This window comes from Penicillium roqueforti (assembly GCF_015533775.1).
Source record: "Penicillium roqueforti strain LCP96 04111 chromosome Unknown scaffold_14, whole genome shotgun sequence".
NCBI classification, from domain to species: domain Eukaryota; kingdom Fungi; phylum Ascomycota; class Eurotiomycetes; order Eurotiales; family Aspergillaceae; genus Penicillium; species Penicillium roqueforti.
The window spans coordinates 597,120-611,757 of NW_024067578.1; the positions used below are offsets into that span (position 1 = coordinate 597,120).

A 14,638-nucleotide genomic window follows, 5' to 3' on the forward strand; every position below is an offset into this window, starting at 1 on the left:
ATACCACGAGCAGAGTACAGTACTAACTGATCTTGTGGAACAATATCAAAATCTTGATCGGCAGTCTAGGCCCAGAGGCTTTTGATATATGCAGATGCACCTTGAGTGATATGCATTAGGAGAGAAGCCGCGATACAATGCTTGTTCAGCGTCGAAGCCCATTCGGACAATGCGTAGTTTGGAGCATATTTGCTCTACCCACACGGGAATGAACGTCTAAAATCAAATGGTTAGAGTGTAGACTGAAGTGATAAATCTCAAAGCCGCTCACTTGCACCATAAGCCCACCGAACCTTGAGTTGAATGGTGATTGTTCCATTCCACAACAATGGCACCTCAGGGATTCTAGGTACCTAAGTACCATGCAACAAGCCAACGTGAATATTCTTTACTATTATCAATAGACAGCCGGTAATGCTTGGGAGATAATAGGAATCTATCTTATTCTATTTCATCACAATCCTAAAGGTGGCGACAATTCGGCCTCATTTTGTACCTGATGTGTATCAAGATTTCCGAAAAAGAAAAAGAAGAGAACAGGCTTCAGGCGTAAGTTCATGCAGACTTCCGACAACACCCACCCTCGGACCGAGCTCACTGAGATTTCCTCTCATTCTGGGACTCTGCCGCCACAAAGGCACCGCGTAGCTCCTTCGCTGCCTCCCACAGCACCCACAGAGGGATAAAGACCCAGAGGGTGTTGAAAAAGAACAAGTACAGCCAAAGGTAAACCGGATCCTCGGTAGCCAGCTGCGAGCTTCCCGTCAGCCACTCCGGTGCAAAGGTCATGAATCCACCATACAACTCCGCCGTAGCCAGCACTGTTGAAACCAGCCACAGCGTTGCCTTAACACCGCCCCGGGATCTGGCACTGATCTTCTCATTTGACGACTGGCACAGCAGATAGCAGATGTATATTGCAGCCGGACCACCGAGGAAGACGGTCAATAACTCCAGCGAGACGACAGTCAAATCAGCGCCAGCCCAGCGGCGGTCAGCCTTGGCGTATTCCTGCCACAAACGTGACGCAGGTCCACTCCCATAGGCGGGACCGTAGACACGAGTGGGGTCATTGAGGAAGAAGGGCTCCACGTTATGATTCCCAGTGACAGTGGTATAGCTGAAGAAGCATTCGTAGAGGAAGGAGCCTTCGATGAAGATGTGGGTGAGAGCATCATAGGCGTGCCAGAAGAAGAGGACACGATCGCGTGTCCTGTGGGCTGGGACAAGTGTCTTGCTCAAAATGTACGCAATTGGCATCATAGAAAGTGAGAATACGATACAGAGGACTGTCGTGGCGTCTAAGGTGAAGGACGCGGTGGACGCCATGGTGGATTGATTAATTGGATATCGTGTGAGGCTCTATAATGGTAGGCAAGCTTGTAGATGTCTCGGCCTAGTGAAATCAACACTTTCCGATGTACTTCATGCTTTGTGGAATCAATTGAGAGCTGGATGAGGTGTCTGATAGGAACGAAAATAAAAAATTAGGGGCTGAGCTGTCGCGACGATCAAAAGTTGGCGCCTCAGGCAGAAAGTGGGTCGCAGATGTCGATCTCTGAGAGCTCGCAGAGTACGGAGGAGTTATATTTATATTTCCTTTGTCATTGGAAAGCAATATCCTTGCAGCTGATTGCATATTGCAATGTTTGATTTCGTTTGAACTACCTTGACAGCAAACTGCAGGGAATAAGTGGACGGCTTCCATGCGTCCAACTTCATGTCCTACCCAAGACGGAACACACCAATCTGGGAGAAAATCAAATAATCCTCTGGCTGCTAGATCGTTTGCATAGTTGCAGTCCAGCTTTCGGTTATCCGACGCCACTTTTACTGCACTTCTTTGTTTGGTTGCAGCACACACAGAGCCTAGCGGCGCATTGTCAAAGAAATATGCATTTTGGAAAGGCCGTCTGCGTTCCCCACCGATACTCATTCATACCATTGATTCGGTTTGCCAAAGCATATGCCGTGCCAATCTCTGACTCGGAATAAGTACCTATTGGGAGCAGCCATCGAATAGTCGATCTTCATATTAGCTCGGAACGCTTGGCGGGTTATCATTCGAGGCTGTCTCTTTCATGGGTGACTAGAATGGCTAAGCAATGTTCGGCCTGTCCCCGGGAAACGCTTTATTATATTTTACTGCCTGGCTCAGCTCGTATCCATTGAAAGACATTTTGTTTACATAGTCTTGTGGATCATGACTGCGGAAAGCCGCACCTCTCACAGCTTCGTGTCCGTTCTCTCTCAAAAAAATCTAGTCTCATCGAGGTGAATTCCTTTTGTCAAGGATGCCTTCAAGTCTCGGAGTTATCGAGATCCCTGCCCTCGCCAAGGTGACATGGGACCTATACAGCCAATGCCAGATCATTGCGAAAGATGCCCCCGCAGGATTTCAAAAGCTGGCGACTGAGCTGGGCTCCTTACAGGGCACCTTACGCACCTTTGTTGACAATGTGGATTTCAAGGCATCATTTCTTGAGAAGATGGATGAAAATTGCAAACAGACGTTTGAACGATCCCTCGGTGCGTGCTTCGCGACCCTACAGCGACTAAAAGAGCTCCTTTCCCGGCTTAAGGGCTTCGAAACTGGAGATGGAAAGGGTTTCTGGCAAAAGATCAAGTGGGTGACACAACGAACTCAGATTGAGGATCTCAGATCCGAAATCACGGTACACACCTGCAATCTGAGCCAATATATGAGCTCTATAGGGAAGTAAGTCTGCTTTGATTGTCCCAGATCCAGGCCCATGGTCTAATTTGTCTAGACCCTCGCTTGCTCGCATAGAGAAAACAATTGTTCTGGCGACGGGAGAAGATGAGCAGATCGTTCTCAGTACAGCGGCATCACCTGTTCGGGATACAGACTCCGTTGTCTCGCCGATGAGCCCTGGCCAGGGCATCGTGGAGCTACCAGCTAACAACGAAGAAAAATGCGAAATGGATATAATCGAGGAAGTTCGCGCCAAAATGTTGGAGTTGGCTAATAACAGAAGCTCAGTGGGCAGTAGCAGCAAGGTCAAACATACGTCTACATCCTCCAAATCGTCGATAACTGAATCGGATGAGTCGCCCCTCGATGATACCTCGCCAACTTCCTGGTTAACCTTGAACACGTCGCCATTTGTACCTACTTGGGGCCGCATAAATCATACCCGAATGCGCAGTGAGCAACTTCTCTTTGGCGGCTCGATTGACGGCGGGACACTCGATGATGGGATATGGGCGAACAACTCCGACCAGGCGGAGGAGCAAGTCGTACAGCAAACTCGATCCTACTCTGATGATGAATATGGCTCTCCTCACATTATCGAGGCTGTGACGCCCGCTATGCAACATCTTCGTGATGTTCGGCACCAGGAGCATATCTCAAGGCCAATACGGTTTGAGCCGCAGAATAAATTGCATAGACCAACTGCGGAAACATTGAAAACATTCAAGGCATCAGTCAATGACGGGTTGCAGATTATAAGGCTAGCCACAAGAGATTGGTTGCGCGTGGCAACTTGGTGGTTGTTGAAAGTGAGCTCGTGTAGAACAAATAGGTGCAATATTTACTAACAGTTATCAAGGCGCGCACGACTTTGGCGAATTGCAACAGACATAACTATGTCAGCGCCCGTGGCAGTCTGAGTCCCTCCATGGAATCGAGATCGCCTAGTCACCAAGCTTATCTTGATCTGCTCAAGGCTTCATATATTCTGTACGATATCGTTCTGGAGGAAGAGCCCTCTCCTGCTCTTTTGGTTGACGAGGATCGCAAGTCAATTGTTGAGCTTTCTGAAGTCGGTGCCGTGGTATGATTACTTCAATCTGTCGCTAATTCAATATAGGGCATTAACGAGGAGCTTTCCCAATATACTTCCGTCGACATCCCCGAACCGTCGCATCTACATGCCCAAAACCTTGACATTTGGGAGCCCATGCAGCCGGAGGAAACTTGGAATGGCAGCATTAATCTAGATCTTGGTTTGGATAATTTGCGCTGGATCGCTGTCGACCTAGAGGATGCAGGTAACGAACAGGAAAAGGTTCTCTACCGCACCTTTGTCAACGCCTGCATCGGGGGCAAAAGGTTTCGCATGCGCACCAAGGGTGCTCCCTACATGCTCTTGCTGGTAACACGGGAAGGTGAAAGCGAGCCAAAGATTGTCCTTTGCAACCAAAGTGGCACTCTGTGCCTTGAACGAGACTGTAAGTGACGATTCTCATAATACCCTCTTATAAAACTAACCGTTATTAGTCGTACTAGATGATCTGTCGCCCCTTGTACAATTATCAAATGCATATTTGACTGGCTTCCCTGGCGCTAGAGTCTCAGAACCTGTGCCATTCAAATTTGATAATATGAGCGTTTCGATATCCTTCCAGTTTGATAGAGACCTAGCACAGTTCATCAATATCCCAAAGGCTTATTTTGACGCCGTATGGCAAAGAGAACCATTTGATTCAACCGAATTTACCGAGAGCGTTATTTTCAAGACCTCGGGGGATATCTTCGAGCAGCTGAACACGCCAACCATGAAACCAATGAATCCGCCTGTTATGGTGAAATCCTGCGAGGTGCGCATTCTGGAACGATCTTTTAGAGAAGCCTGGCGGTCTATCCGACGCATAGTGATCACTTCCTCTGCTGCTGAGAAGGCCCCACGAACGATGGAACTTTTTATGCCTCTCAGTGCAGTTCAGATCAGCCGAGGAAATATGTCCCGTCAAGTGGTCTTGCAGTGGTCCGACACATGCCAGGTGCGATCTGACAAGACTGATGGCAATTACAACCCCTTGCACTCTTATGTGTATGACGAGACAGCACCAAATATCGGTGTCGGTCTACAATTCCACTCACATCAAGAAGCGGAAGATTTTGAAAAAGCCGTCCTAGAGATGAATTTCCATCCGAATTTTTCCTGGTCACAACCCAGCAGCTCCGGACTTATCTACAATGTGGTTGATACTGGCACTGAGCACAAGCAATACAAAGCCGTGCTAGTATTCCGAACTCGTGCACCATGGCGATATTCAGATTTGTACTATATTTACCGTGACGCCGACTATATATACGACCACTCCTCGTTCAGCATCCATTTCCCCCGCATCTACTGCACAGACTACATCTCAACTCACGTTGACCAGCTCTACCATCCAGAAGGCCCCGTCACATTCTCCCACTCTGACAAGAAGACCAGTGAAACAACCATCGAGTTTGGAAACGACCCTGTAGCCCGCTCATTCCTCAGCTCCCTCTCTCCTCTATACGAACTCCTCTATTCCCGGCGGATCCAGTCCCTATCAACGAAAGGTAACTCGCTCTTTGGGTTCCAAATGTCCACCAAGCGCAGCGCCGATATCCAACTATGGCGCCGAGGAACAGCTTTTCAACTTGCCGCACGGTGGGATGAGTCCGTGCCGGATAAGTGGCTTACTATGGCTGTTCCGTCGGAGTTCATTGATTGCTCAAAAGAGAATACCCGACTCACCCTTCCGCGTCTTCCATACATGCGTGGTACGACACTTGACATGATGAATGTTATGGCTCGGAGTTCTAAGAATCCCATTGTCAAAAACAAAGAGGGTGCCATGTCAATTTCCTTTCAAACAAGTGAAGGTAAGTGTAGCTTCTCCTTTCGTAACTCTTTCTACTGTGCTAATCTATATCGAGATGGTTCAAAGACCGAGACGAGTTTCTGGCTGTGTTACAAGGGCAGCAGTTGCCGAAGTTCCTATGAATCCTATGGAAATCTCTCATCTAATCAGATTGAATACACCATTTCAAAATTACTCCTTGAAGGACCACTTTTTTTCTTATAGGACTCTAATAATAATTCTCAAAAAATGGAAGCTCTCGGGATGTGATAAAAAAAAGGCCATTCAGGCGGAAAATATTTGACGACAGCGTTCCATGCCGTACGACCACAGTTCTACCTGAGGTTTCAAGTCAGAATCGTAGTTAAGTACATAAAATATGTCATTAAACTCTAAATAGACCTGCAGTATGTACAGCGGAGCTAGACACTTATGCACGAGAAGTATCAACGACTTTCCCAGAACTGAGCATCCATAGCAACCAACCGATTGAACAGTTGGTTCCGTGATCTCATACCAGTAAGATGATAAGACTGGCCCAGCTCATCACCGCTAACAACCAGCCCATCTGCAGCCTCCTTGCTCCCAGCCGTCAATTCAACGATCAATTTCCCCTTCCACCCTAGTCCCTCCGTCTTCTTCAGCTCTTTGATTTCGGTGACAGGAATCTGGAACAGAACAGATCCCTTCTTCCTACTTTCTATGCGTAAATCATCCAGCCCGGCGGATTGATATGTGGTAAAATACAAGATAGGAGGCTCCTTCGACGAGTCAATGACTGCTGCGCCTCTCTTACGTTCGAACTTCGCATCGAACTTCAAGGGCCCCAGAGGCGTTGAGGCAAAGTGCCCATTTTGCAGCATGCTAAGCAAATTCTTGGTATGTGCTGACCCTGCGATGGCAATAGCCCGGTCAAAGGCGATATGCCCCTTGATTGCCGTGGCAATTGTGCGGCGGAAGAATTTGAAGAGCCTGAACACGAATTTCTTCTTTGGCACCTTGGTTTCTGAAAGCGATGTGGTGGAGACCGTCGACGGAAGGTCCACGGATGATCCTTGCCTGCTGACGTCGGTAGAGCTCGCTGCCTGTGACTTTTTACGGCGCAGGGGCCATACCGGCTCGTTATCATCAGATGACGGGGCGGGTGGTAATGGCGAAGAATTAATTTCGCCAATTCGAAGCAGGGTCAAAGTGAGCTGTGCATTTGTGGGAACGCCAGCCAAAAGTGTCCTGTAGCCGAGTCAGCAACGTAATAAAGAAAGAAATGAGAGCTATCATACTTATTTAAATCGAGCTGGTCTCTCCAGTTTGGTACTTTTCTGTCCAGCATATCAAGGGTGTAGGTGAATATTGGGTCTCCAAAGAAACCCAGTCCAAGTGCGAAGCCGATTATCTTGATGATCCAATAACTAGATGTGAATGATACAATAACAGACACCAGGGTAAAGATGCCCGCAAGTCGGAGTCTAGATGTAACCAAAAGGAACGGAGGTGTTGGAGAAAGGATGCTGTTGTACCATTAGTATGTGTTCATATATCCTTCCAGAATTGACTCACTTGGCGAATTTCTCATACGTATCAGTAATATCGCTCAGCATACGCATGACATTATCAGTCGCATGTGATACCTTCTTTTTCATGGGTTTCTTGGTTTTGTCTTCAGGAGAATCGCCGGCCGGGGTTTCGGCTGCAGCCTCTACAGCTTCTAAGCTTTCAATGAGCGCAGGCCCGTCGGATGAGTCGTCTGTAACCGTTTGACCATATTTGGCCGCCGCACTCTCCATAGCAACAGTGGCAAAGCTGTCAACCATATTTTTGGCTTCTTGTTCAGCGGTTTCACCCTTGTGGGTTTCAGGGGCACCCGTGAGGCTATCTTCGGATTGTACTTGTCCTCCTTTTGAATTTTTTCCATTTGGGCCATCGGCTCTTGCCAGCCCAGGGAATAATAATAGCCGAACAGGCGGAACCATTATTAAAGCTACGACAAGACCCATAATGGTTGGAACTAAGAGATCCAGGGCCCAAGCAACGAAGTAGCCCTGCAAATTATTAATATCTTGTACAGAATCTGGCTGTTCGTAATCCACATACCGTGCAGAACATTGTCGTTCTCGCTGGTTCCTTCCATGATCGCAAGCGAGTGATATGGCGGATGAACTCGGTCACTCCGACAACCACGGAAATATAAAACCTCTCAAGCGTCATGCGCAGCTTTTCCGGCGGAAACTTCTCATTTTCAGTGCGATTGAGATCCAAGTTCAAAGCAGCAGTATCACGAACCGCTTTCACATGGTAGATTTGCTGGTCACATGTCAGCAATTATTCTCGACAACTAGAGATTACACCAACCTTGTCGAATCGGCGGATCAACATCCAAAGGTCCTCATTGGACAGGCCCTTAGCAAGAGTCTCCTCTACTTGCCGCGACGATGCCTTCCATTGAGTGTTGGGTGGCGGTCTCGGACTCAGTGTTTGGAGAGGGCCACTCTCCGGCGGGGTCTGAGTGAGGTCATTGCTCTCATCCTCCAACTGCCCTGGCATTTGTGATCCATGGCTCATCTTTAACAGCTATCGAGGAAAATGCAGGAGAGACCTAGGGAAGCTTGGTATTGCTTACCACCCTGGGCGGAGGTCCGGCTAGCAAGAGTGGGGGCTGACGTCATTTGAATATTTTTAGATTGACCCCTGATTCTGAATATGGAAGGCGGTATCCCTGCAAATGGCAGATATTCTTCTTACAACATTGCAGTTCGCTTGTCAGTGCACTCTAAGTGTATATATTGTAGAAGTGAACCTTGAAATTATATTATGTACAGAACATGCATGATGTACTCCGTACGCCGTGGGCCGTTACTGTCACATTGCATTGGACAACCCGACCACCTTCCCCAGTAGCCACATATTTCAGATAATGACACCCGCGACTATCATTCCGCGTGCACATTATCCGTCTGCAAAATCTCCATAAACCCCACGAAATTCTTCTCCTCGGCGATCGACCAGGGTGTCTGCCCATGCACGTTGGTCCGATGCACCAACTGCGGGGCTTTTTCCACAAACAACGCCAATGTCCGTCGAACTTCAATCGACGCAAAGTGATCATTGGAGCAGTCAAGGTCAGCCAGATAATGCAGTACATTGTTTCCCTCGTAATCTATTGCACTCAAATCCGCTCCTCGTTCATACAAGGTCATTGCACGCGTGGGGTCGCCCTCCTTCCAGGGCGCCGGGCCAAGGCGTCCACCTCGGAATGGATACGCCGAGACCGTGCAGGCGTACGAGTCGGTTCCAGTCAGACAGCTGGCCGCTGCCAGGAGCAGAGTTCTTCCTGCATGGTCGCGTTGTGCGAGGTCGAGGTTGGGCATGTCGAGCCATGGTTGGATAATTCCTCCGCTGGCGAAGATCTCGTGTAGAATCGTTTGGTTCTCGTGGCAAGGCAGGAAGGGATCGGCCCCGCGTTCAACCAGTAGTTTAATCATCCTGCAGGCTTGGTCGCGGGAGTTGGCCTCGTTAAATGGTACCATTGAGATGTAGAGAAGAGGACTCAAGATGAGCCCGTGCGTTGCCGGAACTTTTTGGAAACGGTGGGTGTGCCAATGTGGCTGCGCGTCGGATAATACAGTCGTGTTGCAGTCTAGGTCCATGTCCAAAAGAGCGGAGACAGCGTCTTCGTTGAAACTATACAATGCAACGAATAGTTCCATGGGGTGTTCCTGGGAAGGGTATGCTCCATGTTCGATCAGTAATTGGAACAACTCGGTGTCATGCGCCGACATAGCCAGAGGGGTATAGCCACACGCCGCAGTGATGTTAGGATCGGCACCGCCCTCCAGCAAGATTCTGGTGATTTTGAGCTGGCGGTGGCCACCCAGCTCTCCCCGTGCAACTGCATTGCATAGAGGCGTCTTGCCTTGATCATTTTGGGCATTGGGGTCCGCTCCATGTTTCAGGAGGTACTGGATGGCTCCTTCATGCCACCAATGTATGCCTTGGGCCAGTTGATGAAGGATCGTGTCACCCGGCTTGTAATGTCGATCCAGTGCCATCGTTGATTGGTAGTGTACAGTGGGTTTATCAACCATACCCGCTTCAAATCTGATGTTAACATCCGCGTTGAACTTCTCAACCATCAGCTGAATAACATCTAGGTTGGGAAGGTCTCGCTGACCAGCTGCCAGGAGATATGGGGTCGACTTTTGGCCCCGGAAATTGGTATAGCCGCCGTTGACCCAATTGCCAGACATCGTACTCCCAATCCGGCCAAAGAGCTCCGAAAATCCCCATCTCGCGAGGGAGGACATGAGCGCTGGCATGGCAGATTTATCCTCGATAACAGAAGCACTCTTCTCCACCGCCTGTGCAACCTCCTGTTGCTGGCCGAGCAAGATCATTGGTAGCACATTGGTTTCAGAAACATACTCCCTGAATTGTTTCCCGAGAAGGTCTGGGAGGTGCTGGGAGCGCAGCAGATAGAATTCTGTCTGGAGAGGGCTAAAATCCTTCACCTCAATGCTCATTTCTCGTGACACCCGGTCCAATTCCACGACCATTTCTTCATTTCCCTCGGCTACCGCATAATGCATGGGACTAACGCCAAAAGATTTTTCATGCGCCAAAGCTCCGTGGGACGCCATTGCTCGTACGATTTGTCCGATTCCGATCGTCGAACTTTCAGATGTGATTTCTCCTTTCCATCCCAGACGTTTGGGGTTATATGTTTTTTTCATATTGGATGTGGGCTGCGTCGGCCGGTGATTGTCATCTACCAAAATACCTGCCGCGGAGCGCGTATTCATCATGTTCTGTTGGTCGTCAGCCCCCTGCCAGAGCTGGTCTTCGGCAATGGACTCGGCGCATGCATCCAGAGGGGTACGGTTGTGCTTGTCCTCGATGTTGACATCTGCTCCGTATGCGAGGAGAAGATTCACTGTCTCCAGTCTTCCAGAGCGACAGGCCACATGCAACGGCGTTCTCCCATCTTCCGATCGTGTATTGAGCATTGAATCCAACTCCTTGGGGTTGCAGTGGTCCAAGACCAGCCCAACGCAGTTACTTTGACGCGCGGTTGACGCAATATGCAACAAATTGCGGCCATCCTTCGTTGAAACTGTGGCATCAGCCCCGCGCGCGAGCAGTTTACCGACCAGTTGCTCCGAAACCGTGGTAGCAAGGTGGATAGGTCGAATTCCCTGGTGATCACTCAAGTTTAGTGCGGCACCGAGACCCGCATCTAGGAGTAAGTCGATAGCATATTTGCCTCCTTCTGCGGTTGCCGCGAATAAATAGTCTGAAGATTGACTGCATAGCATATGCAGAGGCGTCCGACCTCGGAAATTGGGAAGGGTCGGGGAGACGCCCATTTTCATGAGTTTTATCATGGCTAAAAGAGCCGTGTCTTCGCTGATGGTCGCAAAATTGGCTGCGAGATGGTGCAGGAACGAGTCTCCTTCGTAATTTACCATTTTTGGATCTGCTCCAAGGGACAGTAGAAAGTCCAAGTACTCATCTCGGAATTGATATGGTTCAATCAGATAAGATAGTACCCCGTTCCCTTTGTGATCCTGCGCGTTGATATTGGCTCCGCGGCTGATGAAATACGGAAGAAGCTCGCGACAATTCCACTGCGGGGTGCCGCGCATGGCCTTGGTGAGCAGAGTACATCCGCGATAGTCTTTAGCCTCGAGATCTCCACCGCCTGCGCAGAGAATGTCCAATACATCCTGGATATCTTGTTCAGACCCCTCAACCATGTGAATAGGCAGTTGCCCTTTATGGTTCCTCTGGTTCGGATCAATGCCAACATTCAGCAGTTCCGCTATGGTCTTGCTCCCGTGCCGATGTTTCGCGGCGGCGATATGAAGAAGCGTGTTGCCATTGTCGTCAGTGATCGACCAATCCAATACAAAGGGCTTGAACAAGGACAGATCGCCCAGCTGACATTTAGATGCATAGGCATGCAGCGGTGTGTAGCCATCTCCACTTCGCACAATATCCAGGCGGGCTCCATTCGCCATCAGGGCCTTGAACCACTCTGGGTGGTCCAGGGGGTGGTGGAAGAAATGCGCAGATGTGCCTCCCCGGTCTTCTGCGATATTTGGGTCCGCACCATGTTGCAAGAGAAATAGAATCAGGGCTACCTCACGGTGGGCAGAGAGCAGTAGTGCGGTATTTCCGTGGGCATCCTGTGCATTGATTTCGCATCCAGCATCCAGCAGTATCTGCATCAGTTCTTCGTAGCGGGGCAGGTCTTCCAACTTTTCGTAGGGATGCAGACTATCTGCCACGCCATGGAGAGGTGTGAAAGCCGGGGGCTTGTCTCCGAACCGCCCGTTCTTGGATCTGATTGTGGCATCGGCCCCATACTGAAGTAGGAGCTTGACTATGGCCAAGTCGGCTTTCTTCGAGGCCAAGAATAAAAGTGTGTCTCCCTCCACCGACGCGTTGATATCACATCGCCCGGTTTCAAGCAGAGCCTGGGCGCTGGCTATTTTACCAGATTGGCAGCATCGAGATAGAGCGACAGTCAGATCGGCAGGGTCCGCAGTGACCGCCAATTGGCGCACCTGGTCCACATCTTCTGCATCAACTGCCGCGTGGAGCGGAGAAAGAGGATCTTCCGGCTCGGGGGGCCCGTCGCTGCCCTCGAACAGCCTAGGCATTGAGCTACGGAGAGAAGACAAGAAGTCCATGATTTTTGCCGGCAAGTGTTGTGTTAGAAGTAAACGGCAGACATTGTTATGCTTTAAATAAACATTGGACCCTTGGCCTAGTCTAGGCTCCAGTGGCAAAACACAAATCACATTGCCCGAGCCTCGCCGTTAGTGTCTCACTTTATCTCGCATCGCGCACTTCTGCCTGAAGAAACGTTGGGGCTTTTTTTTTTTTTCTTGCTGAAAATATGGCCATCATAAGTCAGCCTAAATGCGTCAGTTCTATGCGTAATAGAAGCTCCCATCCGTTGTTCAATGTAAGCTTAATGAAACAAGTCTAAACCGAAAAGAAAAAAAAGAAATCTCTCCCTCGGGGAATCGAACCCCGGTCTCCCGCGCTTATCGGTTTTAATGACAAGCGGAAATCATCACCACTAGACCAAGGAAGAATGCGATGGCCGAGTTACTGCTCGGCCACTTGGCTGGTTGATAGGGAGGCTAGCCATCTTTATTATTATAAGCCAGACTTTTACCGAACATCTTCAATCCAAGTACACACGTACGACATCTTGGTCGCTAAACTCTCAAATTAACTACAAAAATAAAAAAGCCATATCACCAAGGTAAATTATCTTCTTTAAGCATACTTGAAAATTCTTACTAAGATTGACACGAAGTAACCTTGCAACTAAGACTTCATTTACACTTTATATATCCTCATATCATCTCGCTAACTAGAATTGATGCTGTGCTTATCTACGTTACTTCTGTTCTGTAAAATTCCACGCTTCGTGATATATAAATTTCATTCGATAAAGTTTCAATAAAAAAACGCGGCTGAGTCTGTTCATTTCACAACAGAATCGATCGCAAAACGGTCGATAACACAATTCAAAACACGATGGGAATGATCAAAGTTTCAAGACCCGGGAGAACACCAAGAGTAACTGGTATAATTTAAGTACCGCACGGCCACACGTATCGAGAGCATGGGCTCGTGCCAAAAACGAAGCATGATCACAGAGGATTCGCTAATGCGTAAAGCGTAAATAGCGGACGCGGTGGTTAACGACCGAGTATAGTCACACCCCTATAGGGCGGACCACGCTCGGTTCCAGGACCTTGAAGCAAAACAGCTTTCAAATCATGGCGGATCAGGTATTGATTCTCGCTGAACGGTCGGAGTAGGCGTCATCATGTGATCGGATGTGAACCCGAGGGTGATCCAAACAGAGTAGTTCCGACTGGAGGTTCCATATATTGGGACGTATTTGAGATTGCTGAGCAGGAGCATTCATTCAGCTCTCCTTGTCCTGGCCGCGAAGCCTATCGAGGCTATCACGGAACGTCTCGCGAACACTGAAGCCGCCGAATAGCCAGTCATTCGAGTGACGACCGTAGTGGTTGACAGTTCCACTGTAACGTTTGTAGTCATCGCTGTTCTTCCGGGTGTGAGTAGATGCGCGCTTAGGGTAGCCCGCCTTCGGCGAACCCATGCTAGCAGACATCTGGGGGCTGACTGAGGTGTAGCCTTGATCCGGGAAGTATGAAGGTTTGCGATTGCGCTGCGGGATATCTCGAGGCTGTGACATTGACATTGTGCCTTGGCCCTTGGGGATATCAATCGGTGCAGGAGACTTGGATCGGAAGAGAATTGAGAGAGGATTGGACAGTTTGGAATGACTCTTCTCAGAGAACTGGGTAGTATGAGAGGAGGTTGAGGTAGTTGATGTTTGGGAGAGCGATCTCTTAGGATAGATGTTGGATTGAGTGTGCATCACTTGGGATATGAAGTAGAGGATGAGAAATAGAAGTCAAGAAGCCTGCGGAAGGGGTTTATTTATGTTCTTTCAGACACCCAAGTAAATTCCCGGTTGGGATATCGGGGACTCCGTAGGGCAACCAACCAAAATGCAGCAAAAAGTACAACCTTCCAAGGTTCTAGTCGCTATGATGTCAAATACGGACAGAGGAATCCGCTCTAGTAGAGACGCAACCAATCAACTTCATGCCACAGGGCTTGGCGACGGACTCCTCAACATCTCCACCAATCACAGTCGAAAGTAGCACGTTGTCAGCTCCACTAGTAAGGTTTAGGGTGGTTGTTTGTTGTCGGTGAGTTTGGAAGGTTCCGGGGGCCAAAGTGCCCTATTGCCCGCCCACCAGCCAATCAACAGTCGTTCCTGCCTTGGAGCCTCCTCTTCCCGCTCCCTGGACCCCGCAGATTCACCGCTTGACAATCTTTTGGCACCTCGGGGCTTGTTTTTCCACTATCCACATCCCACATTCGGACGGACACGTCTACAGTCTGTCCTTTCTGGTCGGTGTGTACATCACCATACACCACTCAAAACCAAAAGTCGTGAGTCTTCCATGTCCGATTCCTCTCGGAGCAGTGAGTT

General features: G+C 49.2%; 5 protein-coding genes across 5 annotated transcripts; 1 reads left to right on the top strand and 4 right to left on the bottom strand.

Moving 5' to 3' along the window:
• Window positions 1–594: 594 nt before the first annotated feature.
• Window positions 595–1,329, bottom strand: LCP9604111_5843 (EXPERA domain-containing protein; the record flags this gene model as incomplete). The annotated part of the gene is made up of 1 exon (XM_039073698.1): window positions 595–1,329. One exon carries the CDS (start codon window positions 1,327–1,329, stop codon window positions 595–597), a length of 735 nt encoding a protein of 244 aa, XP_038928354.1.
• A 965-nt stretch (window positions 1,330–2,294) lies between these two features.
• LCP9604111_5844 (uncharacterized protein) lies at window positions 2,295–5,729 on the top strand (the record flags this gene model as incomplete). The annotated part of the gene is made up of 6 exons (XM_039073699.1): window positions 2,295–2,719; window positions 2,772–3,525; window positions 3,576–3,788; window positions 3,837–4,197; window positions 4,247–5,608; window positions 5,674–5,729. 6 exons carry the CDS (start codon window positions 2,295–2,297, stop codon window positions 5,727–5,729), a joined length of 3,171 nt encoding a protein of 1,056 aa, XP_038928355.1.
• A 303-nt stretch (window positions 5,730–6,032) lies between these two features.
• On the bottom strand, window positions 6,033–8,145 carry LCP9604111_5845 (uncharacterized protein; the record flags this gene model as incomplete). Its single annotated transcript, XM_039073700.1, has 5 exons — window positions 6,033–6,816; window positions 6,867–7,094; window positions 7,144–7,625; window positions 7,678–7,887; window positions 7,936–8,145. The coding sequence occupies 5 exons, from the start codon at window positions 8,143–8,145 to the stop codon at window positions 6,033–6,035; spliced, it is 1,914 nt and encodes a 637-aa protein (XP_038928356.1).
• Window positions 8,146–8,513: 368 nt separating this feature from the next.
• On the bottom strand, window positions 8,514–12,275 carry LCP9604111_5846 (uncharacterized protein; the record flags this gene model as incomplete). The annotated part of the gene is made up of 1 exon (XM_039073701.1): window positions 8,514–12,275. The coding sequence occupies one exon, from the start codon at window positions 12,273–12,275 to the stop codon at window positions 8,514–8,516; it is 3,762 nt and encodes a 1,253-aa protein (XP_038928357.1).
• Window positions 12,276–13,534: 1,259 nt separating this feature from the next.
• LCP9604111_5847 (uncharacterized protein) lies at window positions 13,535–14,014 on the bottom strand (the record flags this gene model as incomplete). Its single annotated transcript, XM_039073702.1, has 1 exon — window positions 13,535–14,014. One exon carries the CDS (start codon window positions 14,012–14,014, stop codon window positions 13,535–13,537), a length of 480 nt encoding a protein of 159 aa, XP_038928358.1.
• Window positions 14,015–14,638: the final 624 nt, after the last annotated feature.